The 14,851-nt window shown below is 42.1% G+C and overlaps 1 protein-coding gene across 1 annotated transcript; it reads right to left on the bottom strand.

The window, feature by feature from the left end:
- Nucleotides 1-4,956: 4,956 nt before the first annotated feature.
- Nucleotides 4,957-5,958, bottom strand: LOC102126349 (gem-associated protein 2-like). Its single transcript, XM_045385257.2, has 2 exons — nucleotides 5,755-5,958; nucleotides 4,957-5,445 (listed from the first exon to the last, which is right to left on the bottom strand). The coding sequence occupies exons 1-2, from the start codon at nucleotides 5,956-5,958 to the stop codon at nucleotides 4,957-4,959; spliced, it is 693 nt and encodes a 230-aa protein (XP_045241192.2).
- Between the last annotated feature and the right edge of the window lie 8,893 nt (nucleotides 5,959-14,851).

Raw genomic sequence — 14,851 nt, 5'->3', positions numbered from 1 at the left:
TGAAGATTACAATAAATACCTAACTCTTCAATGCCCACACACTGATGAACATCCACAAGAATGAAGACTATCCAGGAAAACATGATCTCACCAAATGAACTAAGTAAGGCACCAGGGACAAATCCCAGAGAGTCAGAGATATGAGACCTGTCAGACAGAGAGTTCAAAATAGCTGTTTTGAGGAAACTTAAAGAAATTCAAGATAACACAGATAAATAATTCAGAATTCCATCAGATAAACTTAACAGAGACACTGAAATAATTTTTAAAAATAATTTCAATTTCACGCCAGGCAGAAATTCTGGAATGGAAAAAATGCAATGACACATTGAAGAATGCATTAGAATCTCTTAATACCAGAATTCATCAAGCAGAAGAAAGAACTACTGAGCCTGAAGACAGGCTAATTGAAAATACACAGTCAGTTAGGTGTGCTGGCTCATGCCTGTAATCCCAGTATTTTTGGAGGCCAAGGTGGGAGGATCACTTGAGCCCAGTAGTTCAAAACCAGCCCAGTAGTTTGAGACAAGTAGTTGTGAGACTCTGTCTCTACAAAAAATTTAAAAATTAGCTGAGTGTGGTGACGTGCACCTGTGGTCCCAGCCACACAGAAGGCTGAGGTAGGAAGATTGCTTGATCCTGGGAGGTCAAGGCTGCAGTGAGCCATGTTTGTACCACTGCATTCCAGCCTGAGCAACAGAGTGAGAATTGGTCTAAAAAATTTTTTTAATTTTTTAAAAATTGAAAAAAAAAAAAAACACAGAGGAGGCAAAAGAAAAAAGAATAAAAAAGAATGAAGAATGCCTACACAATCCAGAAAATAAATTCCAAAGGGCAATTCTAAGGGCTATTTGCCTTAAAGAGAAGGTAGAGAAAGAGATAGGGGTAGAAAGTTTATTTAAAGGGATAATAACAGAGAACTTCCCATATCTAATGAAAGATATCAATGTCCAAGTACAAGAAGGTTATAGAAAACCAAGCAGATTTAACCCAAAGAAGACTACCTCAAGGCATTGAATAATCAAACTTCCAAAGGTCAAGGATAAAGAAAGGATTCTAAAGGCAAGAGAAAAGAAACAAATAATACAATAGAGTTCCAACAGCGGACTTTTCAGTGGAAACCTTACAAACCTGGAGAGAATGGCATAACATATTTAAAGTGCTGAGGGAAAAAAACTCTTACCCTAGAATAACATATCTGGTGAAACTATCCTTCAAATATGATGAAGAAATAAAGACTTTCCGGCTGGGTGCAGTGGCTCATGCCTGTAATCCCAGCACTTTGGGAGGCTGAAGCGGGCAGATCATCTGAGGTCAGGAGTTCGAGACCAGCCTGGCCAACGTGGTGAAACTCCATCTCTACTAAAAATACAAAGATTAGCCAGGCATGGTGGCACGCAGCTGTAGTCCCAGCTACTCCGGAGACTGAGGCAAGAGAATCGCTTGAACCCAGGAAGCGGAGGTTGCAGTGAGCTGAGATTGTACCGCTGCACTTCAGCCTGGGCCATAGAGTAAGACTCTGTCACAACAACAACAACAAAGAAGGAAGGAAGGAAGGAAGGAAGGAAGGAAGGAAGGAAGGAAGGAAGGAAGGAAGGAAGGAAGGAAGGAAGGAAAGAGACAGACTTTCCAAGACAAAAACTGAGGGATTACATCAATACCAGACCTGTCCTACAAAAAACCGCTAAAGGGTGTTCTTCAATCTGAAAGTAAACAACGTTTATGAGCAATAAGAAATCACGTGAAGACAAGACTTACTGGTAATAGTAAGTACACAGAAAAACACAGAATATTATAATACTGTGACTGTGATGTGTAAACTACTCATCTTGAGTAGAAAGATAAAAAGATGAACTGATCAAAAACAACAACGGTGACAACTTTTTAAGACACAGACAGTACAATAATATATAAATAGAAACAACAAAAAGTTTAAAAGCAGGAGAACAAAGTTAAACTGTAGAGTTTTTATTAGTTTTCTTTTTGCTTGTTTGTTAGTTTGTGAAATAAGTGTGAAATTGGCATCAGTTTGAAATAATGGGTTGTAAGATATTATTTGCAAGTCTCGTGGTAACTGAAATATAAAAAACATACAATGGATACTCAAAATATAGAGAAGGAAGATATTAAAACATGCCACCAGAGAAAATCACCTTCACTGAAAGGAAGACAGGAAGGATGGGAAAAAGGAGGAGAAGCCCATAAGACAATCAGAAAACAAGTAACAACATGGCAGGAATAAGTCCTTACTTATCAATAATAACATTAAATGTAAATAAACTAAACTTTCCAGGCTGGGCAGGGTGGCTAAGGTGGGTGGATCACCTGACGTCGGGAGTTTGAGACCAGCCTGACCAACATGGAGAAACCCCATCCCTACTAAAAATACAAAATTAGCTGGGTGTTGTGGCACATGCCTGTAATCCCAGCTACTCGGGAGGCTGAGGCAGAAAAATCGCTTGAACCCAGGAGGTGGAGGTTGCAGTAAGCTGAGATTGAGCCGTTGCACTCTAGCCTGGGCAACAAGAGCAAAACTCTGTCTCAAAATAAATAAAATAAAATAAAATAAAATAAAATAAAATAAACTTTCCAATTAAAAGACACAGAGTGTGCTTGTAAGCCCAGCATTTTGGGAGGCCAAGGTGGGTTGATCATCTGAGGTCAGAAATTCAAGACCAGCTGGCCAAACATGGTGAAATCCCATCTTTACTAAAAATACAAAAAATATCTGGCCATGGTGACAGGCACTTTTAATCCCAGCCTCTTAGGAGGGTGAGGCAGGAGAATCGCTTGAACCTGGCAGGCAGAGGTTGCAGTGATCCAAGATTGCACCACTGCACTCCAGCCTGGGCGACAGAGCAAGACTCCATCCCCGGTTATAAGCTGGGCTTGAATTTTGCTTCCTTTACTCTCCTCCTCCTAAAACACTTCCTCTGTAAATCACATGCACAAGAATCCTTCTCTCAGGTTCTAGTTTTAGGCAATTCAACCTAAGACAATAATAGGGTTTGGATCTGTGTCCCCAACAAATCTCATGTTAAAATCTAATACCTGCTTAACCATGAGGAGACATAAAACAAGAAAACAGGAAAAAAAAAAAAAAAAAAAAGAAATGTAATCCCTAGTGTTGAAGGTGGGGCCTGGTGGGAGGTGCTTGAATCATGGGGACCTATCCCTCATGAATAACTTAGCCCCATTCCCTTGGTGATGAGTGAGTGAGTTTTTGTGAGATCTGGTTTAGTAAAAGCATGTGGCACCTCCTCCTCAACTCTGTTTCCCTTGCTCCTGCTCTGCCATGTGAGATACCTGCTCCCCCTTCATCTTTTATCACACTTGTAAGCTTCCTGAGGCCTTCCCAGAAGCAGATGCTGGCACTATGCTTCCTGTACAGCCTGCAGAACTGTAAGGCAATTAAGCCTATTTCTGGTATATTATGCAGCCTCAGATATTTATTTTTAGTAATGCAAGACCGGCCTAACACAGTGAGTAATAGTCCAAATATAAGAAGATTCAACCAGGCACAGTGGCTCACACCTGTAATCCCAGAACTTTGGGAGGCCAAGGCGGGTAGATTACTTGAGACCAGGAATTTGAGACCAGCCTGGCCAACATGGTGAAATCCCCCATCTTTACTAAAAAAAGAAAAAATTAGCTGGGTGTGGTGGTGAGCACCTGTAATCCCAGCTACTCTGGAGGCTGAGGCAGGAGAATCGCTTGAACCCAGGAGGCAGAAGTTGCAGTGAACCAAAACCTTGCTACTGCACTCCAGTCTGGGTGACAGAGCAAAACTCCAGCACAAAAAAAAATTTATTAAAAGAAGATTTATGTTCTGACTGCCCAAATTGAGAAACGTTTGGAATGCCTATCTTTATTATAAAAGAAAACAGAATGTGACTGGGCGTGGTGGCTCATGCCTGTAATCCCAGCACTTTGGGAGGCCAAGGCGGGTGGATCACGAGGTCGGGAGATCGAGGCCATCCTGGCTAACATGGTGAAACCTCGTCACTACTAAAAAATACAAAAAATTAGCCGGGCGTGGTGGCAGGTGCCTGTAGTCCCAGCTACTCGAGAGGCTGAGGCAGGAGAATAGCATGAACCCCAGGAGGCGGAGCTTGCAGTGAGTCAAGATCATGCCACTGCACTCCAACCTGGGTGACAGAGTGAGACTCTGTCTCAAAAAAAAAAAAAGAAAAACAGAAAACAGAATGCATATCCCCAATGATGACATATCCTATTCCAAGGACTGTTTCTCTATTTTCAGGAAGTTCCAAGAGGGTGGATCCTATCTATCTATCTATCTATCTATCTATCTATCTATCTATCTATCTATTTATTTATTTATAATTTTTGGGACAGGGTCTTGCTATGTTGCTCAGGCTGGTCTCAAACTCCTGAGCTTGGGCAATCCTCCTGCCCAGCCTCCCAGAGTGCTGAGATTACGGGTATGAGCCACAACACCCAGCCGATACTATATATATATATTTTTAAATAGTAGATTAATTTTTTTGCTGTGAATGCATTTGTCATGTACTCTAGAATATTTTAATTCTGATGCTAAGGCCATCCATTGTCTTTTGTTAGGAGTCAAACAAAATTTTAGTAACCAAAACATATTTTCAATAAAATTGTATATGTATATATGTAGATAAACAACAAAACAGGACCAAGAACCTATGTAAAATTTCATCATACAATTTCTATGCAAGCTGCTTGATTACAGAAAACGGTTCAAACTGTTCATCAAAAACTGCGGGGTGATTTTTCGTTGATATTTCAGACATTCAAATCAATACAACCTATATTCTGAGTATCAACCTGAACGGCACACGGTAAGATGTGAACTCCTCACATAGTGTTGAAGATGTGTTGCAATCTGTAGTTGAATTGGCATTGCATTTCCTCAGAGTTAAGCTGCCTTTGTGAGAGATATCTTCTATCACTGAAAGATCAGCTATATCAAGATAGCTCATCAGCTAAATCACATTGGTCAAGATACCTGCTAACCAAGCAGACTAATAAATTCAAAGCAGGAACCTTCTCATCATGTTTGCTCTCCACTAAGAGCCTCACTTCACAGCACCTTGCAAGCTGCCAAATCAGTGAATGAGCCTGAGATAATAAACACTTTTCCAGACAAGTCCATAAAGCATAAAGCCATCTTTCTTGTGCAGAATCTACTCTGGGACTTTCGACTGTGGCTTGTCCAACAGCCCCATCAGCACATAACTTTTCACCCAGAGAAAATTTCTTCCAGCCTTTTTCATCTTCAGATTTTGCCATCGTCACATTACTATCCAACTGTTGTGATTTCCAGTGACTTCTATGTTTGTTCACATTCTGTCCAACAGTTGGAAACAGTGCCACTTGTTGCTGTTGCCACTGAAGTGTGGGGGAATAACCTTCAGGGGCCGGTTGGCATCCTGAAAGAAAAATATTCACACTTTGCTTCCTTTTCAACTTCTTTTCTGTTTTTGAGACGGAGTTTTGCTCCTGTTGCCCAGGCTGGAGTGCAATGGTGCGATCTCACCTCACTGCAACCTCCACCTCCCGGGTTCAAGCAATTCTCCTGCCTCAGCCTCCCAAGAATCTGGGATTACAGGTGTGTACCACCATGCCAGGCTAATTTTTTGTATTTTTGGTAGAGACAGGGTTTCATCATGCTGGCCAGGCTGCTCTCGAACTACTGACCTCATGATCTGCCTGCCTTGGCCTCCCAAAGTGCTGGGATCACAGGGATGAGCCACTGCTCCCGGCCTTCCTTTTCAACTTCTTTGGGTCAATTTGTGCTACCACAACATCTGGACATTGCGCTGCTTTGATCTGGACCCGCCTCAGGCATTCCTGAGGTGTCCTCAGGGGAACCAAGGGATCAAAACCTTCCATCAAGTTGCAGAGCTCTGCTGACAATAGCTGAGGCGTCAACTCTTCCATTGCAGACTCTGCTGGTACCCGAACCATGGTTTTCAAATGACCCGATCCTATCTTTTTGATCACTGATTTAGATTCAGGATAATATAGTGTCCAACACATAGTAGGTCCTCAATATATATTTGTTGAATAAAGGAATGGAGAATACATAGGAATCCTTAGATTCTACTTTTGATTTTTTTGAGACAGAGTCTGGCTCTGTCGCTCAGGCCGGAGTGCAGTGGCGCGATCTCAGTTCGTTGCGACCTCTGCCTCCTGAGTTCAAATGATTCTCCTGCCTCAGCCTCCCGAGTAGCTGGGATTACAGGCATGCGCCACCACGCCCGGCTAATTTTTGAATTTTTTTTGTAGAGCTTGGGTTTCACCATGCTGACAAGGCTGGTCTTGAATTGCTGACCTCAGGTGACCAGCCCACTTCAGCCTCCCAAAGTTCTGGGATTACAGGCGTGAGCCACTGTGCCCAGCCAGATTCTGCTTTTAAATTGATGCGGGTTCCAGAGAGTACTGATGGAAGACTTTTTCTCTAATCATAACCTGATTTTCTCCACCCATAGCCAGGCCATTAGAGCAGCTCAGTGCCTTAGTTATTCAACTCTAAATGACTCCTCATTACACACACTACACAGTCTTGTCTTAACCATTTCCCCCTTTTATGTCTTCATTATCATCTCTGTCCCTCATTCTTTGCAGATAATTTTTCTTCCTTGTTATAAAAATTTAAAACAAAATTATTAAGAACTGCCTCCAACTAGTGCAAAAATAGAGCCCCATGGAGCAAAATTAATAAGCTAGAAACAGACCTTAATGCATATATCAAAAAGTTGGTCTATAATGAGGAAGGCATCACAAGTTCCTGAGGAAAGGGAGAATTTTAGTGCTGGGATAATTGGCTAAAGTATTCTGAGGGGTAATAAAGTTATGTCCTAATTTCCCAATGTTCACCAAAATAAATTCCAGATGGATTAAATAATTTTATGTAAAAATTGAAAGAATGAAAGTAGAAAAATATGCAAATATCTACTCTCCAAATGATAAATGTCTTTCTAAGCTTAATAATACTTTTTTTTTTTTGAGACAGTGTCTTGCTCTGTTGCCCAGGCTGGAGTGCAGTGGCACAATCTCAGCCCACTGCAACCTCTGTCTCCCGGGCTCAACATCCTCCTGCCTCAGCCTCATGAGTAACTCAACTATAGGCTTGCACCAACACACCCGGGTTATTTTTTTGTATTTTCGGTAGAGATGGGCTTTCACTCTATTGCTCAGGCTGGTCTTCAACTCCTGAGCTCAAGCGATCTGCCCACCTCAGCCTCTCAAAGTGCTGGGATTAGAGGTGCAAGCCACTGTGCCTGACAAATAATGTTTTTAAAGCCACAGAGGGGGCCGGGCACAGTGGCTCACGCCTGTAATCCCAGCACTTTGGGAGGCTGAGGTGGGTGGATCATGAGGTCAAGAGATAGAGACCATCCTAGCCAACTTGGTGAAACCCTGTCTCTACTAAAAATACAAAAATTAGCCTGGCATGGTTGTGGGCATCTGTAATCCCAGCTACTTAGGAGCCTGAGGCAGGAGAATCACTGGAACCCGGAGGTGGAGGTCGCAGTGAGCCGAGATTGCACCACTGCACTCCAACCTGGTGACAGAGCAAGGCCCTGTCTAAAAAAAAATTATAATAAATAAATAAATAAATAAATAAATAAATAAAGTCACAGAGGAAATATTAAACTGTTGACACCACCCTATCACATAGGAATTTATCCTCAGACAAAAAACCTGACATGCTTGCCAAAATTGATGTATAAGAATATTCTTTTCAGTGTTAATTCTGTACCAGGAAAGAGGAAAGGAAACTAGCTTTTATTCTGGACAAGGAGAGAGCACCTCTCCCTTGTTCTATCGGAGATTGTTCAGGGAGGCTGACCTAATAGTTTGACCTGAATTTGTAAGAGAAAACTTTAAATTATAATAATCTGCAAATTATTTGAATTGCTAAAGGTAAAAATCAGGGATGGGAGACATTTGTTTAGGAAGATTCTTTAATGATGTTTGCAGATAACAGATTAGGTCAGTTTCCTCTAGAGGGAAGTAATTAATAGAGATTTCAAATGCTGCCCCAGATAACATAGTAGGACTTATAAATTTTTCCCTGAAGCCAAGGAAGAAAGAGGGGGTAGAAGAGGTGAGAAGGGAAAATAGAGAAAGCTTCAGGCAGAGCCCTAGGTTGCCTGTGAGTGTGAGGCATCACGCTCACATGTATATATACATATATATGTATATACATATACAAATGTATATGCAAACAGTTCTTTTAAAAGAACCTGTTGAAGAAAATCAGAATATATGCATTTATATGTGTATTATGCATTCATATGTGTATAATACAAATACACATTTACATATCTTTAATGTATAGGTATATGTGCATATATACACATATATACATTATAGATATTTTATATATTACATACGTGTATATGCACACATATAATTGTATGCACATATATATAATTTTAAAATATTCATTTAAATCATATGATGTACAGGCCGGGTGCGGTGGCTTACACCTGTAATCCCAGCACTTCGGGAGACCGAGGCAGGCAGATCACTTGAGGTCAGGAGTTGGAGGCAAGCCTGACTAACACGGTGAAACCCCATATCTACTAAAAAATACAAAAATTAGCCAGATGTGGGTCATGCGTGCTTGTAGTCCCAACTACTTGGGAGGCTGCAGCAGGAGAATTGCTTGAACCCAGCAGGTGGAGGTTGCAGTGAGCCAAGATCATGCCACTTCCTAGAAGTGGAATTGCTGGATCGAATGGGGATGTGCATTTTCCATTTTCATGAATACTGCCAAATTGCTCTCCCATCAGCAATGTGCAAGTGCCTGCTTTCTAACACCCTTAACATCACCATATTTAATACTCAATTTTAAGTTGTTTTCTTTCTATGCTGGAACTTCTCTCTGTTATTGCCACACGTTCAGTAAAAGTATGTGTCACAGAGTAACGTGGGCTTTGGGGAATGAAGAAGGAGAAGGAAAGTACTTTTAAAGGTACTATTGAAGAAGATCAGAACATGCCATCCCAAACCATGCCACTTAGACATATTGACTATTTTGAACTGAAGGCAATTGAGAGACAGCTGATTTCAGGGTCAGGCCTGTTAATACTTGGATGACAGAAACAGCAGATGCAGGAAGGATTCCCTAATCTCCTCTTTCTACCTAAAAGGAGGGCATAAATTTCCTGCCAGAAAGTACCCTCCCTTGGCCGGGCACGGTGGCTCAAGCCTGTAATCCCAACACTTTGGGAGGCCGAGACGGGTGGATCACTAGGTCAGGAGATCGAGACCATCCTGGCTAACACAGTGAAACCCCGTCTCTACTAAAAAATACAAAAAAACTAGCCAGGCGAGGTGGCGGGCGCCTGTAGTCCCAGCTACTCGGGAGGCTGAGGCAGGAGAATGGTGTAAACCTGGGAGGCGGAGCTTGCAGTGAGCTGAGATCTGGCCACTGCACTCCAGCCTGGGCGACAGAGCCAGACTTCGTCTCCAAAAAAAAAAAAAAAAAAAAAGATAGTACCCCCCCTGCACCAGGAAAAGGAGAACATTCTTATCAACGGAGGTGGGGAATTGACACCAACATGAATCTACAGAAACAAACCTTACAAAAATAATACATCTGGCTGGGTGCAGTGGCTCACACCTGTAATCCCAACACTTTGAGGGGCTGAGATGGGTTGATCACTTGAGGCTAGGAGTTCAGGACCACCCTGGTCAACATGGTGAAACCCTATCTCTACCAAAAATACAGAAATTATTCAGGTGTGGTGGCACACACGTGCAGGCCCAGCTACTCAAGAAGCTGAGGCAGGAGAATCGCTTGAACCCAGGAGGCAGAGGTTGCAGGGAGCTCAGATTACACCACTGCACTCCAGCCTGTGTAACAGAGACTCCATCTTAAAAAAACATTTAAAAACTTCCATTAATTTCCCCCATATGTTTCCTAGTCACTTTCCTGTAATTTACTGCCCCCTAGCTCAAATCTCTTTTTCCATTGCCTCTTCATGTTTCTACAATTTATTGCTCTTTGTTAAAATGATATATAAGCCCCTGGGTCTAGTCATTTATTTGAGTCTTCCTTTCTTTTCTACAAAGGCCTCCATGTGCACATAAAATTTAGAATATTATCAAATAAAATGTGTATGCTTTTCTCCTGTTAATCTGTCTTTTGTCAGTGAAAGTCACAGGTCACAGAACTTATAAGAATAGAGGAAAAAAAGGCCCCCTTCTACACTATCAAATGTGTGAGGGGAAGCAGGGTCAGATGAGACTAGCATGTACTAGAGATAAGATGCTGAGAAGGAAGCAAGACTTAAGGAATTTGTTGTGAGAAAAGACCAAAAAATATTATTTCCCAGAAAATCTGGTCTAGTCTGCAGTTGCCAAGTATGTGCAATGGATGCTAGAGTCATTAATATGGTTATTAAAGGAAAAAGACATCCCAGAAGGCCACAAATTTTAAGGACTCTTAGGTTGTTATTATAAGGGTGAAAATCTCCCATCCAAGAGGGAGAGGGTGTCTAGCTCTTCCAGTGTATTCACTAATACACTAGTGCTGGAAGAATTATCATGCTACTTCCCAGGTCTCCCAGAGTAAAGGGGAGCATCAGTCTTGAAGCTCGCAGGCTCCAGTTTCTGTCTCTAGGATAATCTATTCCCTCAATTGGTAATCTGAGAGTGGAGCACACTATATCCTAAAGAGGACTCGAGACCCCACAACATCATGGCCAGCTTTACAACCTGGAAGAGCACCATGGAAACCATCTCCTGCCTTCTAAATTTATGCCCCTGGCTAGTGGATTTTTCCCTTCTCTTTCATTAATTTCTGCTTTTTATCTTTAGTAACGCTTTTCTTCTGTTTCCACTGTGATCATTTTTGTTGTTATTTTTCTTTTTCTCTTTTGCTTTTCTTTTCTTTTTTTTCTATTTTTGTTTTTGAGATGGAGTCTCGCTCTGTTGCCTAGGCTGGAGGGCAGTGGCATGATCTCAGCTCACTGCAACCTCCGCCTCCTGGATTCAAGTGATGCCTCAGCCTCCAGAGTAGCTGGGATCACAGGCACCTGCAATCACACTTGGCTAATTTTTATATTTTTAGTAGAGACATTGTTTCAGCATGTTGTCCAGCCTGGTCTCTAACTCCTGACCTCAAGTGATCTGCCACCTCAGCCTTCCGAAGTGTTGGGATTACAGGCGTGAGTGAGTACGTCCAGCTTTGTTGTTATTTTTCTAAGTTCATTGTCTTGAAACTAAATCCAACATGTAATTGGCAAATTCATAACCATAATGAGCAACTTCAAAACACCTTTCTCAGGAACTGACAGAGTAAGTAGGACAATGCCACATAAAAAGAGGGTTTAGAAGATTTGTACATGTCAGTTAATAAGTTTGAAAATATGCATATGGGCCGGGCGCGGTGGCTCAAGCCTGTAATCCCAGCACTTTGGGAGGCCGAGACGGGCGGATCATGAGGTCAGGAGATCGAGACCATCCTGGCTAACATGGTGAAACCCCGTCTCTACTAAAAATACAAGAAAAATTAGCCGGGCGAGGTGGCGGGCACCTGTAGTCCCAGCTACTCGGGAGGCTGAGGCAGGAGAATGGCGTGAACCCGGGGGAGCGGAGCTTGCAGTGAGCCGAGATCGCGCCACTGCACTCCAGCCTGGGGCACAGAGCAAGACTCCGCGTCAAAAAAAAAAAAAAAAAAAAAAAAAAGAAAATATGTATATGATATTTGGAACTCAACAAATAAGATACGTCTTCTTTCCAGACTTTTGTGGTACATTAAAAAAACAGTAGCCATTCGTTAGACCACAAAGAGAATTTCAATAAATTCCAAAACCCAAATAACATATAGGCTAATAAAATCTATTTGACTGCTAATTTTAAAAAAAAAAAAAAGACTTTTAAATGTCTTGATCAAAAATAAAATGTGGCCGGGTGCAGTGGCTCACACCTGTAATCCCAGCACTTTGGGAGGCCAAGGCGGGCAGATAGCGAGGTCAAGAGTTTGAGCACATCCTGGCCAACGTGGTGAAGCCCTGTCTCTACTAAAAATACAAAAATTAGCTGGGTGTGGTGGTGGGCGCTTGTAATCCCAGCTATTTGGGAGGCTGAGGCAGGAGAATCGCTTGAACCCAGGAGGCGGAGGTTGTGGTGAGCCGAGATTGAGCTATCGCACTCCCACCTGGGCAACAAGAGTGAAACTCCATCTAAAATAAAATAAAATAAAATAAAATAAAATAAAATGCAAGCTCTGGTGAACAAGAATTTGGTAAAAAGTAAAAGAAAAATATGCAAACTATGGGTACTATACCTTTTCACTTGCTTTTGGTGATATTAATTATAATTGTTAAAGTTTTTCACTTGCTTTCTGCATTGATTTTTTTAGTCATCTGATTTATTGGTTTGCTTATTTTAATGGCTTTCATGTTAGAGTCTTTCCTCAAATATCTTGATATTTCTCTTTTTTTATTTTTTCTTGGGATGGAGTTTCACTCTTGTTGCCCAGGCTGTAGTGCAATGGCGAGATCTTGGCTCACTGCAGCCTCTGCCTCCCGGGTTCAAGCGATTCTCCTGCCTCAGCCTCCTGAGTAGCTGGGATTACAGGCATGCGCCATCACTCCCTGCTAATTTTGCATTTTTAGTAGACACAGGGTTTCACCATGCTGGCCAGATTGGCCTTGAACTCCTGACCTCAGGTGACCTGCCCACCTTCACCTCCCAAAGTGGTGGGATTACAGACGTGAGCCACTGTGCCCGGCCACATATCTTGATATTTCTGACTGTGTGCTCACATATGTAATAGTAAGGCACTAAAAGGCTCATTCAGTGTTTGCTGCACATTGGGGGGTTTATTGATTGGTAAACTTCGTTTTATGGTGATGAGGTAGTGAATTTTTTTTTAAAAAATGACATCTAAAAGCATAGTTTTGTTTCTGTTTTTTGTTTTTTGTTTTTTTTTTTTGAAATGGAGTTTCGCTCTTGTTGCCCAGGCTGGAGTGCAATGGTGCGATCTCGGCTCACTGCAACCTCTGCCTCTCGTGTTTACGCCATTCTCCTGCCTTAGCCTCCCAAGTAGCTGAGATTATGGGCATGCGCCACAACGCCTGGCTAATTTTGTATTTTCTGTAGAGACGGGGTTTATCCATGTTTGTCAGGCTGGTCTTGAACTCCCGATCTCAGGTGATCAGCCTGCCTTGGCCTCCCAAAGTGCTGGGATTACAGGCATGAGCCGCCGTGCCCTGTCCTGGTTTTCTTGTTTGTTTGTTTTTATTTTTAAATTAGGAAATGTGGCCCGGATGCTGTGGAGGCTCAAGCCTGTAATCCCAGGACTTTGGGAGGTGTAGGCCAGTGAATTGCTTGAGCTCATGAGTTCAAGAACAGACTGGGCAACACGCAAAAATCCATCTCTCCAAAAAATAGAAAAATTATCTGGGCATCATGGCATATACCGGTAGTCCCAGCTATTTGGGATGCTGAGATGGAAGAATTGCTTGAGCCCAGGAGGCAGAGGTTGCAGCCAGTCGAGATCACGCCATGTACTCCAGCCTGGTCGATAGTGCCAGACCTTGTCTCAAAAAAACAAAACAAAACAAAAAATAGGAAATACTCTCTTTTGCCAGATGTCAGTATTTCTTGTACAAATCTCTTTCCCAATAAATAACATTCCAATTTTTTAATTGAAGATTAGAAGACTAATTGCCATTATGTTTGCAGGAAAGGGGCTTAAGGAAAGGCTTTGTGGTTCAAAAAGCAGATTTTCACTCATTCTCCACTGTCCAAAGCCTTTTGTTCATATTGTTTAGAAAGTATTTCTTTTTTTTTTTTTTTTTTTTTTTTTTTTTTTTGAGACGGAGTCTCACGCTGTTGCCCAGGCTGGAGTGCAGTGGCGCGATCTCGGCTCACTGCAAGCTCCGCCTCCCGGGTTCACGCCATTCTCCTGCCTCAGCCTCCTGAGTAGCTGGGACTACAGGCACCCGCCACCGCGCCCGGCTAATTTTTTGTATTTTTAGTAGAGACGGGGTTTCACTGTGGTCTCGATCTCCTGACCTTGTGATCCGCCCGCCTCGGCCTCCCAAAGTGCTGGGATTACAGGCTTGAGCCACCGCGCCAGGCCTAGAAAGTATTTCCATGTTTTACCTTGAAGGTAAATGTTACTACGTGGAGAAACTTGCCTTGGGTGATGAGATCTGCTGGTATTAAAGGTGGAATTCTTTTCATTCATTAACAAGATGAGGATAAGTGCTCCAGGACTAACATGTTAGTGGCTGAGGTGCAGTTGCTATGAATCCTCTGTTTGCCTAAAGTCAAGTACTTTTCTGTGTTCCAAAAAATGCTTCAGGACTTCCACCTAATGATGGTTCCCTTGCTTGTTCTTAAGTGCCCTTATGGTTTCAATCCCAATTCAGTCATTGCAGTGAGCTTTTAGGAGTATTTGCGGTAAATTCACGTGTTCAGTTCTTCACCTTGAATCTTAAGTCTACATTATTTCATGAGGACAATTGTAGCCTTTCCCAAGTGTCTTATTTTTGTTCCTTTCTAAGTAGAGGTGGAGAGTCTGTCTTAGGGGCCACCCTGAGCACCCGTGAAGTCCTTCAGAGCCTTCGAAATAAGTATTCTTTGTTCTAACTGCTCTCCAGTATTCAAGTGGATTTTCTTAATTTGTTTTCCTTTTCCTTCATTTATTTTTTCTATAATGAAACAATGTCATTTGTAGCCACATGGATGGAACTGGAGGCCATTATTTTGTGTGAAATAAGCCAGGCACAAAAAGACAAATATTTCATTCTCTTACTTATATGTGGAAGCTAAAGACATTGATCACATGGAGGTACGAAGTGAAAGATAAATTACAGAGACTGGGAAA

Source organism: Macaca fascicularis, chromosome 2, assembly GCF_037993035.2.
Source record: "Macaca fascicularis isolate 582-1 chromosome 2, T2T-MFA8v1.1".
In the NCBI taxonomy this organism is placed as follows: Eukaryota; Metazoa; Chordata; class Mammalia; order Primates; family Cercopithecidae; genus Macaca; species Macaca fascicularis.
Note: the sequence above shows the minus strand (reverse complement) of the source record. Positions and strands in the feature narration are given on the sequence as shown.